The sequence below is a fragment of the Nylanderia fulva genome, unplaced genomic scaffold (genome assembly GCF_048542155.1).
Source record: "Nylanderia fulva isolate GAGA-0341 unplaced genomic scaffold, ASM4854215v1 Scaffold895, whole genome shotgun sequence".
NCBI lineage: Eukaryota > Metazoa > Arthropoda > Insecta > Hymenoptera > Formicidae > Nylanderia > Nylanderia fulva.
The window spans coordinates 7,220-30,932 of record NW_028191021.1 but is presented as its reverse complement, the minus strand read 5'-3'; the positions used below and the strand labels follow the sequence as shown (position 1 = coordinate 30,932).

At 38.9% G+C, this 23,713-nt stretch overlaps 1 protein-coding gene across 1 annotated transcript; it reads left to right on the top strand.

Annotated features, from left to right (window-relative positions):
* Positions 1-18,363: 18,363 nt before the first annotated feature.
* On the top strand, positions 18,364-23,283 carry LOC146719700 (uncharacterized). Its single transcript, XM_085489606.1, has 9 exons — positions 18,364-18,381; positions 21,077-21,275; positions 21,490-21,708; positions 21,815-21,940; positions 22,091-22,113; positions 22,226-22,459; positions 22,823-22,982; positions 23,086-23,186; positions 23,263-23,283. Exons 1-9 carry the CDS (start codon positions 18,364-18,366, stop codon positions 23,281-23,283), a joined length of 1,101 nt encoding a protein of 366 aa, XP_085345732.1.
* Positions 23,284-23,713: the final 430 nt, after the last annotated feature.

Here is a 23,713-nt window from a genome sequence, read left to right as displayed (position 1 = left end):
CCCCTCTCTCTCGCTTCTCTCTCTCTCGCTCTCTCCCTCCTTCCCCTTTTTTGCTTTCTTGTTTTTCTCGCTTTCTCCTCTCGCTCTTCTCTCTCGCCTTCTTCTCCCTCTCTCTCTTCTTGCTCTCTTCGCTCTTCCTCTCTCTCTCCGCGTCTCGTCTTCCTTCGCTCTCTCTCGCTCTCTCTCCTCGCTTCTCTGTCTCCTCTCTCTCTCTCTGCTCTCTCGCTTCTCCTCTCTCGCTCTTTCTCTCGTCTCTTCTCTCTCTCGCTCTCCTCTCTTCTCCCCTCTTCTCTTTTCTCCGCCTCTCTCGCTTTCTCCTCTCCTGTTCTTCTCTCGCCTTCTCTCGTTCCTCTCTCTCGTCTCTCTCGCTCTCTCTCCTCGCTCTCTCTCTCGCTCTTCTCGCTCTCTTCTTCGCTCTCTCTCGCTTTCTCGCCTCTTCGCTTTTCCGCTTTCTTCCCTCTCTCTCCCTTCTCTGCTCTCTCCTCCTCTCTCTCGCTCTCTCGCTCCCTCCTCTTTCTTCTTTCGCTCTCCTCTCGCTTCTCTCTCCTCTCCTCTTCTTTCGCTCGCTTCTCTCCTCGTTTCCTTCTCTCGCCTCTCTCCTCCTCTCCTCTCTCGCGCTTCTCTCTCTCTCTCTTCTCCCTCTCTCTCCCGCTCTCTCGCTCGCTTCTCCCTCCGCTTCTCTCGCTCTCTCTCGCTTTCTCCCTCTCCTTCTCCCGCTCTCTCTCTCCCCCTCCTCTCTCTCCTTCTCTCGCTCTCTCCTCGTCTCTTCTCTCTCTTCGTCCTCCTCTCTTCTGCTTTCTCCTCTCTCCGTCTTTCTCCTTCTCGCTTTCTCTCTTTTCTCGCTCTTTCTCGGTTTTTCTCGCTCTTTCTCGCTTTCTCTCGCTGTTTCTCGCCTTCTTTTGTTCTCTCCCGCTCTCTCTCGTTCTCTTTCGCTCTCTCTCGTTTTTTTCCGCTTTCTCTCGCTCTCTCCCGCTTTCTATCGCTCTCTATCGCTCTCTCTCGCTCTCTCCCGCTTTCTATCGCTCTCTATCGCTCTCTCTCGCTCTCTCTTGCTCTCTCTTGCTCTCTCCCGCTTTCTCTCGCTCTCTCTTGCTCCCTCTTGCTCCCTCTTGCTCTTTCCCGCTCTCTCTCTTGGGTCCTCTTGCTCTCTCTCGTCTTCTCTCATTATAAATATAAAAAAATATACATTTATTTAATGCATTTTGTTTAATGATCTTTGCAAAAATATGTGAAATTCCACAAAAAAGACATCACAGATGTAAAAAAAAAGCGCTAAGTTATATCTTTCGTCAGCAAAAATAGTTCTTTATAATAATAAAAAATATAATCTTCTCAAAAATTATGTTTATAGCCAAAATAATTCTTTGCAAAAATTAATCATTATCAAAAATATTTTCTCAAAAATTATATTTATAAATTATATTTTATTTTTGTTAATTCAATTCAATTCAATTCAATTCTTTATTCGTCCCCTAAGGGATTGAAGGCGCTTTTGAAGGAGCGTTCCCCAACCTTACAAACTCTTACAATCTTACTTATATCTACTCTTAACTCTACTCTTACATCTAATTTACAAATAACTTAATTCTACCTTAACCTACTTATCTACTACTTTAGAGAGAGAAATAGCCGTCCCTACCTATCGCTTCGCTTCGGCTTCCGATTCCCCATACATTCTCCACCACCTCATTCATACCTCACTCATTCTCCTCCTCATACTTCCTTCCTCCTTTTCCCCTCCCTCCCTCCTTTCTTCCGTTCTCCCCTCTTCCCTCTTTTTCTCTATTTCTCTCATCCATCCTTCCCCTTCTCCTCCTTCCTGCAGTATTTCCTTCATTCTTTCCCACCAGTTTCCCTTCCCCCCTTCACCCCAACATTCTCCTATCACATGCTCCCATGTTTCATTTTCTATCCCGCATAACCTACACCTTCTTTTCCCCTCTTCTTCCCAGTATCTCGCCCCTCTCATCTCATTGTTCATTCTGAACCTAACTATCCTTCTCCATCTACTTTCGCCCCATCCCTTTCTCAGGTATTCCGGTAAACCCTCCTCCTTCCATTCCCCATACCATCTATTATATCTCGACTCTCTTATCCTCTCCCATCTTTCCTCCTTCTGCCTTTCCCTGTCTTTTTGTTCCCACCCCTCATATACTTCCTCTCCCCTTCCCCTTTCTTCCTCCATCTCTTTCCCTTCTATTCCTCTTTCTTCCCAGAATTTCCCCCTCTCTTCCTCCCACATCGTTCTTTCCTTTCCTCCCCTTATCTTCTCTTTCATATCCTCAAAACATTTCCTCGCTAAACTTCCTCCCCTTCCTTCCTCCAACTTCCTCTCATACCCTACCGCCCTCCTTCCTGCCCTTATCCTAAATTTGTCTTTTCCTATCTCCTCTCTTACCATATACCCCGGCGTGCACCAGTCTACTCCTAACGTCCACCTAATCCATCGCTCCTGCATTGCCTCCACCTCTCTCCTTTCCTTCCATCCCCATATTTCCGCCCCATATTCCAACACCGTCCCCACCAACCTTTCCATTAGCCATACTCTTTTCATCCAGTCTCCTGCAAACCTTCTCTTTCCCATTCCCCACACCTGTCTTATCACCGCTCCTGCTTTCCTAACTCTGTTCTTTACCTGCGCCTCCTGTCCCCCGTTCCTCTGTAGCTTATACCCTAAATATGTGAATTCTTTCACTTCCTCTAACCTTTTTCCTTTCCATCTCCACTCCACTCTCTTCATTCTTCCTCCTCCCTTTTTAAACCTCATTACCTTTGTCTTATCCACATTCACCTCTAACCTTTTCTTGTCCATATAACTTTCCATTTTCCCCAACATATGTATCATCCCTTCTTCATCCTCCGCCCACAGTACCATATCATCTGCGTACGCCAAACAATGCACCTTTTCCCCTCCCAGTTTCACCCCCCCCCCCAACCTCCTTTTCTTAGCACTTCCTCTATATCCGCTATCAGCAAACTGAATAAGTGCGGACTCATTGGGCAACCTTGCCTCACCCCCCTTGCCGTCCAAAAATTTTCTCCCTCCTCCTTCCCCACTCTTACCTTACTCCTCGTTTCCCTGTACACCTCTTCTATCCTACTCCTTAATCCCTCCCTCACTCCCCTCCTCTTCATTGCCTCCATTAACACCTCCCTATCTACCGAATCAAACGCCGCCTTCAGGTCCATAAATGCCGCGACTACCTTTCCCCCCTTCTTGTTTACCCTCTTATTCACCAGATAGTTCAACACATAGATACTATCCATCACCCCCCATTCCCTTCCTAAAACCTGTCTGACTCTCCGGTATCATATTCTTCCCCTCCATTTCTTCCTTTAACCTTTCAGTTAAAATCCCCACGTATATCTTGTATAGCGTTGGCATCAATGTTACTCCTCTATAGTTTTCCACTTTATTCCCCGTTCCCTTTTTCAACAGTGGTACTATTATCCCTTCTTTCCACCTCTCCGGCCATCCTTCTCCTCTCCATACTCTGTTGCACATTCCCCATACCCACTCTTCTACCCTCTCCCCTCCATATTTCCATACCTCACTCGGTATCCCATCCTCCCCCGCTGCTTTTCCTTTCTTCAGTTTTCCCAGCATCCTCTTCACTTCCTCCCTGCTTATCTCCTGCTCCTCATCCCTCTCCCTTTTTTCTTTTCCTCCTCTTACCACTTTTACCTCTATCCCTCCCAATAAGTCCATGAAGTATTCCTTCCATTCCTCCGCCTTTATCTCCTCATTCACCCCTTCTCTCTTTTTCCTTTCCCTGTTTATAATCTTCCATACCTCTCCTTCCGTTCTTGCCTCTATCGCCTCCTTGTACCATCTTAGCCTCTCCTCCTCCCTTTTTCCTTTACACATTAGCCTATATTCCGCCCTTACTTTTCTATATCCTTCTCCTCCTCCTCCTTTTTTCCTATATTCCCTTAACTTTTTCCTCACTTCTTTCCTCTTCTCCTCACATTCCTCGTCCCACCACCCTTTCCTTTTCCCTTCTCCACTCTCTTTTTCTCCTTCTCTCAATTCCTCTTCTATTCTTCCTATTTTTTCCTCTAGCTCCTCTTCAATCCCCTCCTTCCACCCCTCTCCCCACTCTATTTCCTCTCTTATTCTTTCTCCTCCCCTCTTTGTCCATCTCCCTCTTTTTCTTATTCCTTTTCCCTCCCCCCTTTTTCCCTTTTCAGCTCCTCCTCTTCTTTCTAGCGTTACAATCAATGGGTGATGGTCCGATTCTATGTTATCTCCCACCTCCATTCTCTTTATCCTTTCCTTTACTCTATCCTCTCCCACCACGTAATCTATTACCGATTTCCCTCTTCCTCCTGTATATGTGTACTCCCCCTTTCTATCCTCTCTTATCCATCCGTTAAAAATTCCCCATCCCACCTCTTACAACTCTTTTATCAACTTCTTCCCTTTCTCATTAACTTTCTTGTCCTTTGATCTTCTTTCTTCTTCCTCCTCCCCTCCTATCACCTCCCCCCTTTCTACCTGTCCTTGCGTTGAAATCTCCTCCCAAAATCGTCCATTTATTTTCTTCTTTCTCTTCCATCCATTCCTTCATTTCCTCCAATTTCCTTTCCATGTCCCCGTTGATGTATACGCCTATTACCCTCCACTTCTCTCTTCCTACTTCTAAATCCGCCATCATTATTCCCTCCGCCTTTTCTCCCATTCCTGATACTTTTATCTTCCCCCTCTCCTCCCTTACCCCATGATCATTCCCCCCATCGGTCTTCCTTTCTTCTTTCTCTTCTTTGCTGCTTGCTTCTCCCATCTATATCCTTTCGGTAACCTCTTTTTAATCGCCTCCCACCCCCTTTCCTCTATCCATGTTTCCATCATCACCACCACCTCCCAATCTTCTATTTCCTTCCAGAACTTTTCTTCCTTATTCTTCAGCCCTGCCACATTCCAAAAACCTATCTTCCATTCTTCTCTTACTTCCCCTCCTTTTTCCTTTCTCTCCTGTTCCTTTCTCCTTCCTTCCTCCGTCCCCCTTTCTCCTTCCTCCTTTCTCTTCTTACTATTGTTCTCCCCTCCTCCTTTCCTCCTTTCTTCTCTTCTCCCTTCTTCTATCCCTTTTTTTCCTCCATTCCTGTCTTCATACCCCCTTCTTCCCCCCTCATTTTCTCTATACCTTCTCTAATTTCTCCTTTCCAATTTTTTAGCACACCTTCCTCCTCTTCCCATCTCCACCATACATCATTGATTTTTATCCTTCCATAGCTCGTCCATACATTGTTCCCTGTCCTCCTTTCTATCTCCGCGATCTCCATTAGTCTCCATTTTATCTTTCTCTCTTCCCATGTTAAATCATCTTCTATTCTCACCCTCTTTCCTCTTAATATCTTCTTCCTCTCCATTACCTGTCTTTTCTGTTCTCCACTTCCTAGTTTTACTACCACCATTTCACCTTCCTTTCCCTCCTTTCCTTTCAACATCCTTATCCATTCTATCTCTGCTTTCGCTCCTATCTCTTTCATTAATTTCTCTACTCTTTCCTTTACACCTTCCTTCCATTTCTCCATTCCTTTTATTACAATGTTGTTTCTTCTCTCTTCTCTTTCCTTCCATTCTAATTTTTTTCCTATGTCCTTCACTTTTCCTATTATTGTCTCGTTTATCCCCTTACTCCCTCCTTCGCCCCCCTCTCTTTCTCTTACCTCCTTTCTTCCTCTTTCCTCTACTCTTGCTTCCAAATCTATCACTCTCTTCTCCAGGCTCTCTATCTCTTTTCTTAATTCTCTTCTTTCTTCTCTCCATTCCCCCTCCTTTTTCCAAATTTCTATCTTCAATTTTCTCATTTCCTCGCCTAACTTCTCTGTTATCTTCTCCCCTATCTCTTCCATCATTCTCCTTAACTCCTCCTTTTCTATCCCCCCTACCTCTCTATTCAGCCTTTCTGTCTTCTTGCTCCTTCTTAGGCTTTTTTCCTTTTCCTCCTTATCCTCCTCTCCCCCTTCTTCTCTTTTCCTTTTCAAAAAATCCTCTATGCATCCCATACTGCTCCTCCTCTCCTTCCCTAACTCCTCTACTCTTCTCGGCCTCCCTGCCTTCTTTTTTATTTCTTCCTCATCTCCCTTTTTTCCCCCTTCCTCTAACATCCTATCTCTATTGATCTCTATCCTCCTATCTCTAATATTCTCTTCATTAATCATTTCTTTCTTATCGCTTTCTTTCTTTGATTCACCTACTCTATGCTCCAACTCGCTCCAACTCGCTAGTGATTTCCCTAGTGAATTCCCTATCTTTTTACTTTCCTGCACCTACTCCCTACACCTACTCTCCTCTACTCTCTTTCTTCCACGTGTCTACGTGTCCACGTGTCTCACCTTTTCCTACTTTCTCCTTTCTAACTCCTTACCCCTTTATCCTCTCCTATCCTTTCAATCTCTCCTCCTCTTTTTTCTACACCCTCTCACCTCTTATCTCCTAATCACCTCACCCCTTTTCTCACTCTTTCCTCACAAATACCTGCCACGCTTTCACACACCTGTCACTCACTCTCTTACCGGAACCGGAAGCCTTTATTTTTGTTAATAATACTAGAAAAAAATTAAAATATTAGCATCAAAAAGTAGTGAAATCAAAAAATTGCGCTAAATAATTATATTGATAATACGAGAAAAAAGGTTAAAATATTAGCATCAAAAAGTAGTCAAATCAAAAAGTTGCACTAAGTAAGTGACAACATAATATATAATATTTAGATAAATTTCTTATAATGATACAAATGTATAATTATTGCTTTATTTTAAAACGTTTATAATATATACAATAACAAAATAAATTCAGTATAATATATATATATATATATTTATTCATCTTTATATTTAAATAACATGAATAATTATGTAATTAATTTAAACTGGAATGTATATACATTGTAAAGTTATTATATATTTTTATAAAATATTTAGATAAATAGATATATATAAAAAATAAATTATTTATCTCTAAATAATTATTTAATTCAAATATATTTAAACGTATATTCAAAAAAGGTAATATAAGGCACAAAGAATTAAATTTAGGAAATTAAAAAAATTTAAAGTTAAATAAAAATTTTTAATTTAAATTAAAAAATAAAAGTAAAAATAAAAGTAAAAAAAATGTAATGTACAAAAAATACTTAGCGCTGTTTTTGTATTATAGCCCTTTGACTACGAAACGTCCTTAAAAATGATGATTAGTAACGAAATGTGTATATACAGAATATATCACACACAGAAGTCGCATCCTATCTTTGGAGAGTGAAATGATGAAGTCAAAATAAGTCGAAATTAAAGAATCATGAAATTATATTTGAATCTTTTTTATAAAAAAATTCATAATGAAAATAATGCGCTTTAAACATCTATCTCGAAACTTTGATTGCGATCAGGAAAACATTGCAAATGCTTTAAAACATGTATCAGAATAAAGAAATTTTTATTCATTTATATTTTGATTGATCAATTAAACACTTTGAAATGCTCCATATACATTAATTAATATATGTATACATCAGGGTTGGGAAAGTTACTTTGTAAAAGTAACTAGTTACAGTTACAGTTATTTCATTGAAAAAATAACTAGTTACAGTTACAAGTTACCGATTTTAAAAAATAACTCGTTACAGTTACAGTTACTCTAAAAGTAACGAGTCGTTACTTTTCAGTTACTTTTTAAAAATAATTATACATTGTTTTAAATATAAGGAGCTTACATTTTATGCACAATTACAGTCAAGTATTTAAAAAAATTCTTGAATGTAATATTGATCGATTTGCTTGCGACTTTGCAATTAACATCAATGTATGAATGATCTTTATATACAACAGTAAAAATAGTTATAGTAAGTTACTAAATGGTAATCGCAAAGTCGCAAGCAAATCGATCAATTATTACCTTTAAGAATTTTTTTAAATATTTGACTGTGATTGGTCGATCTTAATTATGTGTTATATTATTTTACTAGCTTTTCGGACCGCGCTTCGCGCGGTCCTCAAAGCCAGCCTTTCTATTCGGACCGCGCTTTGCGCGGTCCTCATATAGTCTATATTAAATCCGTTTTAACACAAAAAATTAATTCTTTTTTTGTATTACCGCGAACTACTTCTACATTTGTTGTTCGACTTTCACGAAATTTATACCAAAATAAATGTTTAAATTTTTTTGTGGATGACTACTATGTTATCTATTTCTTTCTCCCAGATATTTTATTTTCTTTTTTTAAGACACGCTTTCTCTCTCTCTCACTCTAAAACACACGCGCTCCCTCTCTCTCTCTTTAAGACACATGCTCTCTCTCTCCTTATCTCTCTCCCTCCCTCTTTCTTTAAGACACACGCTCTCTCTCTCTCTCTCTCTCTCTCTCTCTCTCTCTCTCTCTCTCTGTGTGTATGTGTGTGGGGTTTTTTAAGTTTACGCTTTCACCTACGCATCCACCCACACAATCGCATATTTATGAACGGATTTTTTAAAAAATTGGTACCAAAATGTTGCAAATTTTTGGCGACGATGTGGTTTTTTCAAGTGTTACACCTCCACCCACACGCATGCGCATTTATGGACCAATTTTCACGAAATTAGTACCAAAATGTTGCAAATTTTTCTGAGAAAGCTGCTGTGTGGTTTTTTTAAGTTTTATCCCACCCACGCATGCATCCACGCATTCACACATTTATTCACATACTTTTTTGAAAAGTTTGTAGTTAAATTTTGTTGGAGATGGCTACTATGATTTTAACAAATTTTTATCATCCTATTCATCCACCCACGCACCCATGCACCCATTTGCATACGCATTTATTGACTTGGTCACACCAAGAAGTAATTTTTAAAAAATTTGTGTACGTATTTGTGATTATGTGTGCAATTCGTGTAAATAAACCTTTAATTTGTATGCAATTTTCACGAAATTAGTACCAAAATGTTGCAAATTTTTGCAATCACAAACATGTACACAAATTTATTTAAAATTACTTATTGGTGTGACCAAGTCAATAAATGCGTATGCACATGGGTGCATGGGTGCGTGGGTGGATGAATAGGATGATAAAAATTTGTTAAAATCATAGTAGCCATCCCCAACAAAATTTGAGTACAAATTTCGAAAAAGTCTGTGAATAAATGTGTGAATGCGTGGGTGAATGCGTGGGTGGGATAAAACTTTAAAAAACCACACAGCAGCTTTCTCAAAAAAATTTGCAACATTTTTGTACCAATTTCGTAAAAATATTGGTCCATAAATGCGCACGCGCGTGGATGAATGCGTGGGTGGAGGTGTAACAATTGAAAAAATCACATCGTCGCCATCTTCAAAAAATTTGCAACATTTTGGTACCAATTTTAAAAAAATCGGTTTATAAATATACGATTGCGTGGGTGGGTGCGTGGGTGGAGGCGTAAACTTAAAAAAATAAAACACCAGCTTTGTCAGAAAAATTTGCAACATTTTGGTACTAATTTCGTGAAAATTGGTCATAAATGCGCATGCGCGTGGGTGGGTGCGTGGGTGGAGGTGTAACACTTGAAAAAACCGCATCGTCGCCATCTCCAAAAAATTTGCAACATTTTTGTACCAATTTCGTAAAAATATTGGTCCATCAATGCGCACGCGCGTGGATGATTGCGTGGGTGGAGGCGTAAACTTAAAAAAATAAAACACCAGTTTCCTCAGAAAAATTTGCAACATTTTGGTACTAATTTCGTGAAAATTGGTCCATAAATGCGCATGCGTGTGGGTGGATGCGTGGGTGGATGCGTGGGTGGAGGTGTTACACTTAAAAAAACCGCATCGTCGCTATCTCCAAAAATTTTGCAACATTTTGATACCATGTGTTCAGAAATATTGCAAAAAAAAAATTTTTTCGCAAAAACATACCCTCCTCTGAAGAAAAAAAATAAAAATAAAAAAATTAAAAAAAAAAACCCACAGCAGCCACCCCCGAAAAATTTGCAACATTTTGGTACCAATTTCGAGACAATCGGTCCACAAATGCGGAAGTAGTTCGGGCACAGACAGACAGACAGACAGACGGACGGTGCTTATATATATAGATTAAATTAATCCCTCTCTCTCTTTCTCTCTCTCTCTCTCTCTCTCTCTCTCTCCCTCTCCCTCCTCAATATTATATATAATAATATAATATTATAAATAAATATTATATAATATAATCATTTTTTGCAGTAAAACAGAAAGCTCGATGGGCAAGAGCCGGAAGAGGTACCAATTTAAAAAAAATCGGTTCATAAATATACGATTGCGTGGGTGGGTGCGTGGGTGGAGGGGTAAACTTAAAAAAATAAACCAGTAGTTTTCTCAAAAAAATTTGCAACATTTTGGTACTAATTTCGTGAAAATTGGTCCATAAATGCGCATGCGCGTGGGTGGATGCGTGGGTGGGTGCGTGGGTGGGGGTGTAACACTTAAAAAAACCGCATCGTCGTTATCTCCAAAAAAATTTGCAACATTTTGATACCATGTGTTCAGAAATATTGCAAAAAAAGATTAAACATACCCTCCTCTGTAGAAAAAAAAAAAAATTAAAAAATTAAAAAAAAAACCCCACAGCAGCCACCCCCAAAAAATTTGCAACATTTTGGTACCAGTTTCACGAATATCGGTCCACAAATGCGGAAGTAGTTCGCGTACATACATACAGACAGACGGTGCTTATATATATAGATGTACACAAAATGAAAATTTTAGGTAAAAGATTAAATCATATGAAGATCCATATGCTACTGTTATCAAAATTTAATTTAATAATATAACGGCTATCATACTTAAACAATACTTTTAGCGCATGTTTCCAAAAAAAGTAACTAATAAAGTAACTATTAAAATAGTTACTAGTTACTAAAAAAATGTAACTAAGTTACAGTTACAGTTACAGATGGAAAAAAGTAACGAAGTTAAGTTATAGTTACCGAAAAAAAGTAACTGTAACTGTAACTTCTGTTGTGCCTCCGGGAAGGCACGGAAAATTTTGGGGTCTCAGTCGACTGAAGGATGAGGATCCTAGGATCGGCGGGCGTCTCCACTTTGATTAACTTCGCTTGTGTATTTGAATAAATCTTTTATTTCGCTTATTTCTTGAGTTGGATTAATTATGTATAATCCCACCTGGGTGATTAGTTAGGTGTGCTCGCTCTCGATAATCAGATTACAGGCGATAGTTATATTCTGCGGCTTGTCTTCGACTCCTAGTTAGGTTCTAATTAGCGACTTGACTTTTTGGATTTTCGTTAGCGACTGACTTCGTCGCCTCGCTTTCCGTTCGCGGTGGTCTCCTGCTCTTTTCTACATCTTTCGGGGGAAGATGTAGAGAAGCTCTTTCATTGGCTAATTTTTATTCACACGCTTTTATCTAGGTGCAAGCGAAGCAGGTTGATTCTTCGCTTGCGATCCGCGGGTTTCGGCGTAACGCTTATATTTCATCGCGTTTGCGTCTTTTCGCGATAAGCGCTTCGCGAGAACGTGAGAACGTTTCTCAAATGATTATATAATAGCTGACTTACTAATTTATTATTAAAACTATGTTAATATAATATAATATAATATAGTTATAGTCATTCGGACTATAACATTCCTCCCCCGTTGAAAAAGAAAAACGGAGGTACGAAGTTTTTCGTTCTTAATTTCTTAACTTACATATAATAGTGGTTTCCCGTTACAGTATAGTATTACAATCGTTTCTTAAATTCTAGTACTTTGACTTCTTCTTAGGATTGATCTCGGTATTTCGAAGTCAATATTTGTTGTAGTTTTCGGTTGTTTTTGTTTTTATTTTTTCTTTTTATTATTATTATCCATGTTAAAATGAATATTGTAGCTACTGTCATTACTGTTCCGGTAAATGTCATTGGGTAGACAAATTGCTTCCGTGCATAAAAATTTTGTTCGTTGTTTTGTAAGTCGTTGTCTATAGTTTCTATTTTGTCTCTGAGTTTTGTCAATTCCAAACGATGTTGTGAGATGTTTTCTAATGTGTCCTGATCATGTCCTATTTTTCCGTCTCGTGGAATTGTTATATTTATATTTGGTAGGAAAGTTTCTAAGGTATTTCCGTACAGTTTTCCTGCCGTTTGTAATGTTGTGTCTGTTGTTGTCAGTTTACAATTTTCGTTTAATGTAATCTCGCCTGTGTTTTTGATTACTTTACTTTCTGATCGTCCGTCGCATCGTATGGTTATTGTCTGTTCAGCGGAGGTCGAGTATAGCCAAGTGTCTTCTTGGTGTAAGGTTATCCATATCGTGCGGGACGAGGTATATTGTCTAACATTACATTTGTCCTGATCTTGAATATGCTTTCGTTTGCAATTTTTTATCAAGCAAGAGGGGCGTTCGGTCTATATGTCTCCTGTCGTCCCTTTAGTCTTATGACAACCTTTGATTTATTACTATCGTTGCGTCTTCAAAAAAAAAAAATGGTTGGTTCCGACATGTGGTTCGATTGTTCGCGATGCCATGTGGAGTTTGTGCCCTGGTGGGAACCGCTATGCTTCTCGTGTTTGAGATTTCTTCGATGTGTGGGCCCAGTTGTGGGGCCCGCATTGCCGACCGGCCGTTTCGAACGGGCTTTGGGGGCTGTCGCAAGATATGCGGCTAGCTCTTTTCCATTTTCTTTACACGTAAGTGTAAATGTGAGGTCTGGTGTGCGCGTTGTGCGCGAAGTTGCTTTGGTGCCTCCCGAGGAGGGATTTATGATTCCGGCCATGCAGACTTTGTGAGCTTTGCAAGAGGGGCGGCCTCTTCCTTATGGGCGTTTATGTCGCGAGGACGAAGCAGACAATTAGGTAAGTCCTAATTTTCAATAAATAATTTTAATCTATTTGTGTGTATGCGTATCGCTCTTCTTCCTTTTTTTACTGTGTAATTTACGCTTGAATTTTTTTCTATTATTGTATACGGTCCTGCCCATAATGCGTCTAATTTCTTGGATCGTCCGCGTCGGAGTGTCTCGTCGTATACGAGTACTTTGTCGCCTATTTTAAATTCGGTTTCTTTCGCGGATTTATCAAAGTATTCTTTCGATTTTATTTTTTCCTCTTTAATATTTTCTTTCGCAAGTTGATTTGAGGCACGTATTCTTTCCCTTAGTTCCTGTAGATAGTCATCGTAATTATACGTCAGTTTAGGCGGTTTTGTTAGTGCCGTCGGTAGTTCGACTTGTCGTCCATATATTAGTTCAAAGGGGGTATATCCCGTAGCTGAATGAGGAGTGGTATTATATGTAAACATTGCGTATGGCACCCATTCATCCCAGTCGGTTTGGTCAGCATTTATATATTGTCGCAAATATTCGGCTAATTCGTGCGGTGCGATCTTTCTAATGCTCCATTACTCTCGGGGTGATACGCGGTTGTTTGTATCTTTTTTATTCTTAATAATTTGCATATATTTTTAAATACTTCGCTCATAAAATTTGTGCCTTGGTCTGTTAAAATTTTTTCGGGAATGCCGTGTTCGAAAATTATTTTCGTAACGAACTCTTTCGCGACGGTATTTGCTTCCTGATTTGCGATCGGTATCGCTTTACTGAGTTTCGTCAGGCTATCCTGAAATGTTAGTAAATATTTGTTTCCGTTAGTGGTAACTGTTAACGGTCCGACGATATCTAATGCACATTTTTCAAATGGTTTATTCGGAGTATCTGTGATTACGAGGGGTGCTTTTATTCGGCGCGATAATTTATTTTTTTGGCAGGATTTGCATTTTGCGATATATTGTTCGACATCTTTTGTCAATCCTGGCCAGTTATAGTTTAATCGAATTCTTTTGATTGTTCGTTCGATTCCTTGATGCCCTCCTGTGGGTGCATCGTGATATTCATAGAGTATTTGTTTCTTTTCCTCTTCAGAATATTTCCTTGTATTATCTGCGAATTCTTCCTCTTCTTTTTCTTCTTCGTCTTCTTCTAACGTGAAGATTCTATTTTTTGTCTCCTCGTTGATATCTCGGGTTACTTGTCGGCTTAGCGCGTCGGCATTCGCGTTTGCTCGTCCGGCCTTGTGTATGATTTCATAATCATATTCCTCGAGTTTCAGTCTCCAACGGATTAATCTAGACCCGGGGTCAGTTACATTGAATAGCCATATCAAGGGTTTATGATCGGTAATTATTTTAAACTTTGTGCCATAAATGTATGGTCGAAAATGTTTAACAGCCCATACAATTGCCAATAGTTCCTTCTCCGTAGTATTATAATTTTGTTCCGCGCGAGATAATACTCGGCTGGCGTATGCGATAGGTCTATCCTTGCCTACCGTTCCTTGTGATAGTACGGCTCCGATTGATAGTCCGAGGCATCGGTAGTCACGTTGAATTCTTCATTGAAATCCGGATACTTTAGCACTGGCGCTGTCGTTAATTTTTCCTTTAATTTTTCAAACGCAATTTGTTGTTTGTTTTTCCATTCGAACGTTTCCGTTTTCTTCGTTAATTTTGTTAACGGTTTTGCGATTCGCGAAAAATTTTCTATAAATTTCCGGTAATAACCCGTTAGTCCGATAAACGATTGTACGTCTTTTACTTTCCGTGGTGTCGGAAAATTTTTTACCGCCTCTAATTTCGACGGATCTGGCAGTATACCGTTTTCGGAAATAATATGTCCAAGGTATATTACCTCTTTTCGTAAAAATTCGCATTTGTCAGGCTGTAGTTTGAGACTATGTTTCCGTAGGCGTTGTAATACTTCCGCGAGTCTTCTGTTGTGATCCTCTAAACTGGATCCGTATATAACGATGTCGTCGAGATAAACGAGACATCGGAGTCCTTGTATCCCGGTTAGCACTGAGTTCATAAGTCGTTGGAAAGTCGCAGGCGCGTTTTTAAGTCCAAACGGCATTCTATTAAACTCGTAGTGTCCGTAGGGAGTCGAGAAGGCTGTTTTATTTTTGTCGCGCTCGGCCATCGGTATCTGGTGATATCCAGATGCAAGGTCGAGCGTCGTAAAATACTTCGCGTTTCCCAGCTGATCCAAAATATCGGTAATATTCGGCAGTGGGAATGAGTCGCCTATAGTCAATTCATTTAACTTTCGGAAATCGACTACTACTCTTAATCGCGGTTTGCCTGTTGCGTCAGTCTTTTTTGGCACTACTAATAACGGTGCATTCCACTGGCTAATGCTTGTACTAATAATTCCGTCTTTTAGCATTTCTTGTACTTGTTTGTTCACTTCTGATTTGTGTTTTTCGGGAAGGCGATACGGTCTCACATTGACGGGTGAGGTATCGGCGCGCGTGCTTATCTCGTGTTTTAGCGTTGCTGTGCATGACAGTGGTTCTCCGCTTAAATAAAACACGTCGCTATATTCTTCGCATATTTTCTGTATCGCTTTCCTTTCTTCCTCGTTTAAATGCTTTGTGTGTAACAATTGTCAAATTCGTTCGTCACGCGTTAATTGATTCGGAGTCTCGTCTATATGTATCGTGTACAATTCGTGCGCGTTATCTTCGCAAGCGTCTTCTACGGTTACGAGGGGTGTGTGTATCTCGACCGGCTTATCAGTTGTATTAATTACACTGATGGGACATTGGTAATTCTTCGGTTCTACCAAACATCGTCCGATATAGATTCCTGGGGCGGTTTCTTTGGCTCGAATGATCCCTGTTTTATTATCATTTGTTATTGCGTGTATAATTGTTTCACTACGCGGTTTTAAGATAATTTTGTTGTACGGTTGCAATTTTAGGACGGCGTTTCCGATTTGTAATTCGCGTTTTTTGTAATCGCACGTGACTTGCTGCTTCTGGAGGAAATCGATTCCTATGATCCCGTCATATTCCATTGGGAAATCATCTTTCACGACGTAAATCGCGTGTTTTATCTTGTTTCCGTTTAGCTCAATTGTCGCGTATATTTTTCCGATCGTCTTTGCTTTATGACCGGTTATTCCAACGAGGGTTATTTTATTATTGTAAATTTCGGTCTCGCCCTTCAAGTGTTTCACTTTTATCAATGAAATCGTAGCTCCCGAATCGTAAAGCATATTTACTCTTCCGCGTTTTGCTTCTCGCATAGGCAGAGTAATTATATTTAAACTCGCTCTTTCTCTCGGCGTTCGGCGCACGTGTGTCACCTGATATTCGAGCGCGCGAGTCTTCTTAATCTTATCTCCGCGCTCTCCGTCTTCATCGCTGCTACGTTCGGACTCGGAATTTCTCTCCTGCCGGATTCTTTGATTATCTATTTTATTAATACTTCGCGGTTTTTTTCGATCCTCTGGCTTGTTCCGTGGGGGCGTATTATTTTTCGGTCGTCCGTTTAATTCCCAACATTCTTCGCGGTTATGTCCACGTTTTTTGCAATGGTTGCAAAATTTTTCGATGGCGGATACGCGCGAGGATTTTTCCGGTTTCGGCAGAACGTTGATTGTGCTACGACAGTCTCGTCCGTAATGTCCGGGTTTTCCACATCTATAACATTGTCCCGTCGTTCGCTGTCCTGACCGCGTTGATTCAGGCTTATTTAGCGAGGAATTAGTTGCCCGTGACGTGCTAGGTCCGATAAATCTCTCTTCCGCGCTCGCGCCGGCTATCGCTTCTTGAAGCGTCGTATATCGTTGTGAGCGTACGAGTACCTTTAAGTCGCTTCGTAGCCCTAATTGAAAATTTAATAATGCTTGGGTTTGGATCGTTTGTAAGATAGTGCGTTTCTCTGAGCTCGTTTGGTTTTCTCCCTCTATCATTGAATCGTATAAATTCATAGCGAGCTGGTCGACGCGTTGCCCGAAATTTTGTGCTGTCTCATTATATTTCTGCTTTAGCGAATTAAATTCTAATTGCAAGTGGGCAGTACTTTGCTTGCATTGGTATGCGGTCTCTAGTTGTTGCTTTAATTCTTCAAACGTTTGTATGTCTCGCGTTTCGAAGACTTGCATGGCTTTACCTTTTAATTTAGTAAATAGTATGCCCTGTATCAGAGACTCTTCGTCTCCGGGATGTATGTTTTGCATTGTATATGTGCATGCGTTTAGAAATTCCTGAAGGCGGTGTCGCGATGTACCGTCGAATTCGGGTATCATCATTCGCGCTTCTTTTAGAGACATATATTGTCGTGCAGTACTCCGTCGATTTCGTACGTCGCGCTCAGTCCGTCCGTAAGTCATACGAGGCTCGTAATCGGACTCCCGCTGTTCGTCTGTGTGTGTGTATGCCTGTGCGGCTTATATCCTATTCATACGTGTGTTTAGTGTATGTAGCTCTGCATGTATAGCTTGTATTATATTAAGCATTTGTGAAGTTTCTCCGGGCGCTACGACGGAGGGTTGTTGTGACGTGACGTCTAAATTCTGTCCCATTTGTGCAAGGGTTTGTCGGAGTATGCTTATTTCGGCATCTATCGCGGTTGGCGGAATAGTTGCGTTCGCGTTTGTATTATCTGCCATATTTATTTCGCTATAAATTTCTTCGGGATCGAATATTTCGCTGTCGTATGACGTTAATGAAAATTCTCTTCGCGAAGATACTCTACTTGGAGTTCGGCTGATATACGGTCGCAATCGACGCGGTTCGTTTTGAGTTACTTGAACGGAGTCGCTTGGATTTTTTGCGAATATACTCGCGTCAAAACTAGTAAATGGAAATTCTCGTTCGTTTATTACGTTCGGAGGTAACTCGGTATTATTTTCGTTTGTCAAGTCGCTGTCTAAATTTCTACGAACGCTTTCGAGATTTTGCGCAGTTAAAGGCAATACTCGCGTCGTTAACCGTACAGGTGTACTATGCAACCACGATTGGTTTTTAATCGCTTGTCGGGGTGTTTCGTCACCTTCCGACATTCACGCAATCAAATAAATTCGGACTTACAGTATAACGGCTCGCATCGTTACGCTCTATACGGGTCGGCTGCTGCTGCTGCAACTCGATCGCTCGTGGGCTGATAACGGCGGCTCCGTGTTGGTGATAGATACGGCGGGTCGTCGCTCGTGTTGATGCGCTGCCCGTGAGGTTGTCGTAGGTCGGCGTTGTCCTTGGACGTCGGCGATCCTTTTCGATTCTCTGCTGCTTATCACTCGTTGCACTGTTTATGTTGTCCGCTCTCTCGTTCTCTCCTAGTCGTGGCTTCTGCTTATTTCCGTCAGAGTTACTGACGTGCCCGTCTAACACTTGTTATAATTGTATGTGTTTTTACAGGTCTTCGCCGCTGTGAAAATTTTGGAGACGACGTCGGCCCTGCGGCTGAGATCCCACCGCTGCCACCAAATTGTTGTGCCTCCGGGAAGGCACGGAAAATTTTGGGGTCTCAGTCGACTGAAGGATGAGGATCCTAGGATCGGCGGGCGTCTCCACTTTGATTAACTTCGCTTGTGTATTTGAATAAATCTTTTATTTCGCTTATTTCTTGAGTTGGATTAATTATGTATAATCCCACCTGGGTGATTAGTTAGGTGTGCTCGCTCTCGATAATCAGATTACAGGCGATAGTTATATTCTGCGGCTTGTCTTCGACTCCTAGTTAGGTTTTAATTAGCGACTTGACTTTTTGGATTTTCGTTAGCGACTGACTTCGTCGCCTCGCTTTCCGTTCGCGGTGGTCTCCTGCTTTTTTCTACATCTTTCAGGGGAAGATGTAGAGAAGCTCTTTCATTGGCTAATTTTTATTCACACGCTTTTATCTAGGTGCAAGCGAAGCAGGTTGATTCTTCGCTTGCGATCCGCGGGTTTCGGCGTAACGCTTATATTTCATCGCGTTTGCGTCTTTTCGCGATAAGCGCTTCGCGGGAGCGTGAGAACGTTTCTCAAATGATTATATAATAGCTGACTTACTAATTTATTATTAAAACTATGTTAATATAATATAATATAATATAGTTATAGTCATTCGGACTATAACACTTCGTTATAACTAACTCGTTACTTCCCAACCCTGGTATACATATATTAATAACATATATATGTATATGTATACGTCTTTAGCATATATTAATGTATAGTAAATTCATTTTTATAATTTTCACTTAGCCCATTCACATTGCCCAATCGTTGAATCTGTTTAATATGACAATTATTGCATGTTACATTATATACATATATTTCATACATGTATATCGATATGTTCAGCTAGCCACATGTCATTCGAATATCGAGCCACGTAATATGTTTATAGATTTCTATTGAAGCGTATTGCAGTAAAAAAATTAGTCTATACTTTGATTTATATTTTATTTTATTTACTAATGTGTTAAAATAACAATACAAAAACAGCGCTAAGTATTTTTTGTACATTACATTTTTTTTACTTTTATTTTTACTTTTATTTTTTAATTTAAATTAAAAATTTTTATTTAACTTTAAATTTTTTTAATTTCCTAAATTTAATTCTTTGTGCCTTATATTACCTTTTTTGAATATACGTTTAAATATATTTGAATTAAATAATTATTTAGAGATAAATAATTTATTTTTTATATATATCTATTTATCTAAATATTTTATAAAAATATATAATAACTTTACAATGTATATACATTCCAGTTTAAATTAATTACATAATTATTCATGTTATTTAAATATAAAGATGAATAAATATATATATATATATATATTTTACTGAATTTATTTTGTTATTGTGTCCTGGTCCCTCGAGCGTACTCAGGGATCACTCCTCAACTCCCACACTCCAAATCACCTCGGCCGACGAGCGTTCTCGTCGTGCAGGCCGAGCGTTCTCGGTCACCGGGTCCTGTCCGTAACTCACCCCGGCCGACGAGCGTTCTCGTCGTGCAGGCCGAGCGTCCTCGGTCACCGGGTCCTGTCCGTAAATCACCCCGGCCGACGAGCGTTCTCGTTGTGCAGGCCGAGCGTTCTCGGTCACCGGGTCCTGTCCGTAACTCACCCCGGCCGACGAGCGTTCTCGTCGTGCAGGCCGAGCGTTCTCGGTCACCGGGTCCTGTCCGTAACTCACCCCGGCCGACGAGCGTTCTCGTCGTGCAGGCCGAGCGTCCTCGGTCACCGGGTCCCGTCCGTAAATCACCCCGGCCGACGAGCGTTCTCGTCGTGCAGGCCGAGCGTTCTCGGTCACCGGGTCCTGTCCGTAAATCACCCCGGCCGACGAGCGTTCTCGTCGTGCAGGCCGAGCGTCCTCGGTCACCGGGTCCTGTCCGTAAATCACCCCGGCCGACGAGCGTTCTCGTCGTGCAGGCCGAGCGTCCTCGGTCACCGGGTCCTGTCCGTAAATCACCCCGGCCGACGAGCGTTCTCGTCGTGCAGGCCGAGCGTCCTCGGTCACCGGGTCCTACCTGAAAGTCACCGGCGCCCGACGGAGCTCGCCCTTCTCAGGGCGCCCGTACGCGTGTCCGCGTTGGAAACTCTAGCAATAAGTCGTGTCCGCGTCCGTATAATCTGGTCGCGTCTCGTCCGTAATATTTCTATCCGTCAATCCTAGCAATAAGTCGTGTCCGCGTCCGTATAATCTGGTCGCGTCTCGTCCGTAATATTTCTATCCGTCAATCCTAGCAATAAGTCGTGTCCGCGTCCGTATAATCTGGTCGCGTCTCGTCCGTAATATTTCTATCTGTCAATCCTAGCAATAAGTCGTGTACGCGTCTGTATCATCTGGTCGCGTTTCGTCATATATTATAAACGTTTTAAAATAAAGCAATAATTATACATTTGTATCATTATAAGAAATTTATCTAAATATTATATATTATGTTGTCACTTACTTAGTGCAACTTTTTGATTTGACTACTTTTTGATGCTAATATTTTAACCTTTTTTCTCGTATTATCAATATAATTATTTAGCGCAATTTTTTGATTTCACTACTTTTTGATGCTAATATTTTAATTTTTTTCTAGTATTATTAACAAAAATAAAATATAATTTATAAATATAATTTTTGAGAAAATATTTTTGATAATGATTAATTTTTGCAAAGAATTATTTTGGCTATAAACATAATTTTTGAGAAGATTATATTTTTTATTATTATAAAGAACTATTTTTGCTGACGAAAGATATAACTTAGCGCTTTTTTTTTACATCTGTGATGTCTTTTTTGTGGGATCATATTATAACATTATAATAATATTTATTAATTGAAAATTAAATGGTTTATATGCTTTGCAGACTTGGTCAGTGATTGAATTTATCAATATAGAAGGCCAATCAAACGCTGTAGAAGTTGTACCAACCTCATGGATGACATTTACAAATGATCAAATAATGTGTAAATGGCCGGAAAAAAATGTTAGGAAATATATATTACGGAAAGAACCCCCAAAAGACAATTGGCAAAAATACATAGTGCAACTAATATTTCAAAGTAGTAAGTATTGTCATAAAAATATTGATAGTATATAATAAGATAATATCTTAATTAAACATGTTTTATATTAAAAAAATGACTTTTTTGTATTTAATATATCAAATCATAACTTCCCAATATTTATGAATACGGTTATGGAAAAGACTTATATAAATCATGTAATACAAATGTATGTATATATATAGACAATTAATAAAATAATTTGTAATTACAGATTCATATAAGGAAGCTATAGATGTTGTACATAAAAAAATTCGAACCGATACATCAGATACATCATGTTCGCAATTAGGCCGAGGGAAAAGAAAAAAGAAAACATTCCAACCAGTTACAGCAAACAACTTAAATGATGACGATTCAAATCCGCGAATGACACCATCTCCGTTAATGACTGTCATGGATTTGCATTTAGAAAATGAACAGTTGACAAATGGTATAACAATAAATAAATATATATATTATTTTTATAAATCTTTAACATTATTTTTTTAACTTGCAAATAAAGTAATGCTTAATAGTGTAATTTTTTATACATTTAGATTTGATTAATGATGATAACCAAAACTTGGACAAGGATATCGAAAATATGGATGAAACAGCAATAAACGTGAGTCAAAATAAAAAGAATAATATTGCCTCTGAAGACCATGTAACTTCTGATGAAGGTATAAACAAATAATTTTTGGTACAATAAGGTATTAAACAATACAAGTCGATTTTAAGTAATCCCGCTTAATATATATATAGTGTCTATTAATTTATTAATTTAATATTAAATAAATACAATAATGATACTAAAAATTTCCATTATTTAGATCCTAAAGATGCTGTTAATCCAGTAAATAATATGATACCAACCGATATCATTTTTGAAAATTTTCCAGCAGGTAATCATTCATATTTATTGTTCTTTTGTTTATAGTAATATAATTTGTAAATTTATATTTCAGAATATTGTTTCAATCCTGCAAAACACGATTGCGATTAAAAAATTATTGGAACAACAAAATGCATTTTTAAAGCAATTAGAGCGTACAAATAATTCGCTTCCACTGCTCTCAGCATCTGGTTCAAGCTGTAGTAGTACTTTTTCTCTTATTCCGAACAAACCTTTCAAGAAATTTACAAAATTACTTGATTTCGACATCGCATTAAAAACTAATGAGGAAGGACAAAAACAAATGGTAAAAATAGTCTACATTTCTTATTTCTTGTTTTTTGAATATTTGAGACAAAATTCAAGGTTCGAGCTGGTAAAATAATGTAAATGGTTAGAAAGAAATTGCTTTCAAAAGCAATTTTGATTGTTCAAGCTTGAATTAAACTAGGATTATTTTATAACATTCATTATAATTTCATTGTACCATTGTTGAATATGCCAAAACTACTGATATCTATTTTTAAAAAATATATATTTAACCCTTTTTCCTTCTGACTAACTGACTTTAATTGAAATTAAAATAGACAAAAAGGATGCTCAATATTTACCAGAAAAGGCTCGAACAATTGTATATATATATATATATGTATTTACATTTTTTTCGTAGGAAACATTTGTCTATTTATTAGGAGGCACTTCTCCCCACGATCAAATAAAAGCTGGACTAGAAAAAATATTTACTAATAAATTGGGTACAAAATGTTCTTGGATGGGTCGCAAAGGCAACTTCGAAGTGAACACACTAATAATTATGGACATTTTAAAACGTATATAGAAATGTAAAAATATATAATTATAAAAAATTAATGCTTTTAATAGCATAATAATTGTACCGGTACTATATTAACTTTTTTTTTGTTACATTTGTAGGATCGACTAGAAAACACTTTCCATTTTTGACAGATAAACAATTTCAGAACTATGTGTCAGCTTGGTTAAGGCACTCAAAAACGCGCTACGACAGAGAACTAGTATGTTTTACGTTTTACTTGTATATTTTAGTTTTCGATATAACAACATATTTATTATTACTTTTATTTTTTACAGGCAAAGCAACAACGTCAATAAGTTTTATCATTTTTTAAGTATCACAATAATAGTTACTTGTGTATTTAGTGTATTCATGAATTTTTTATTTTTACGTTAAAATCAAAGAGAAATTAATATTTTTATATTAAAATGTTGGCTTGTATTAAAATTATTTAGCGATAAATGAATGCAATTAGATGATAACTTATATATATTACTAAAACTTCTTATTGCCCACATTAACAGCACTGACCATATTAGTTGTGTTAGCGATTTGTGTTATTATGTATCTTATAAGTTAATTATATCCCCCATAGCAAAAAATGTCACAGTGACATCACAATAAGCTCACAATAGAGTCACAAGGTGACAAAAAAATGTAATGTCACTGTGATGTCATTGTGAGATTATTGGAAGGTAACAGTGATATCATTAATCACAATTGAAGTGATATCATTGTAAAATGTCA

What these genes read in the sequence shown, in the direction of transcription:
- LOC146719700 (XM_085489606.1), top strand. An exon ending in AAATGAACAGTTGACAAATG is followed by an intron (nt 21,709 to 21,814) that starts GTATAACAATAA and finishes TTATACATTTAG; the next exon opens with ATTTGATTAATGATGATAAC. An exon ending in CGCGCTACGACAGAGAACTA is followed by an intron (nt 23,187 to 23,262) that starts GTATGTTTTACG and finishes TATTTTTTACAG; the next exon opens with GCAAAGCAACAACGTCAATA.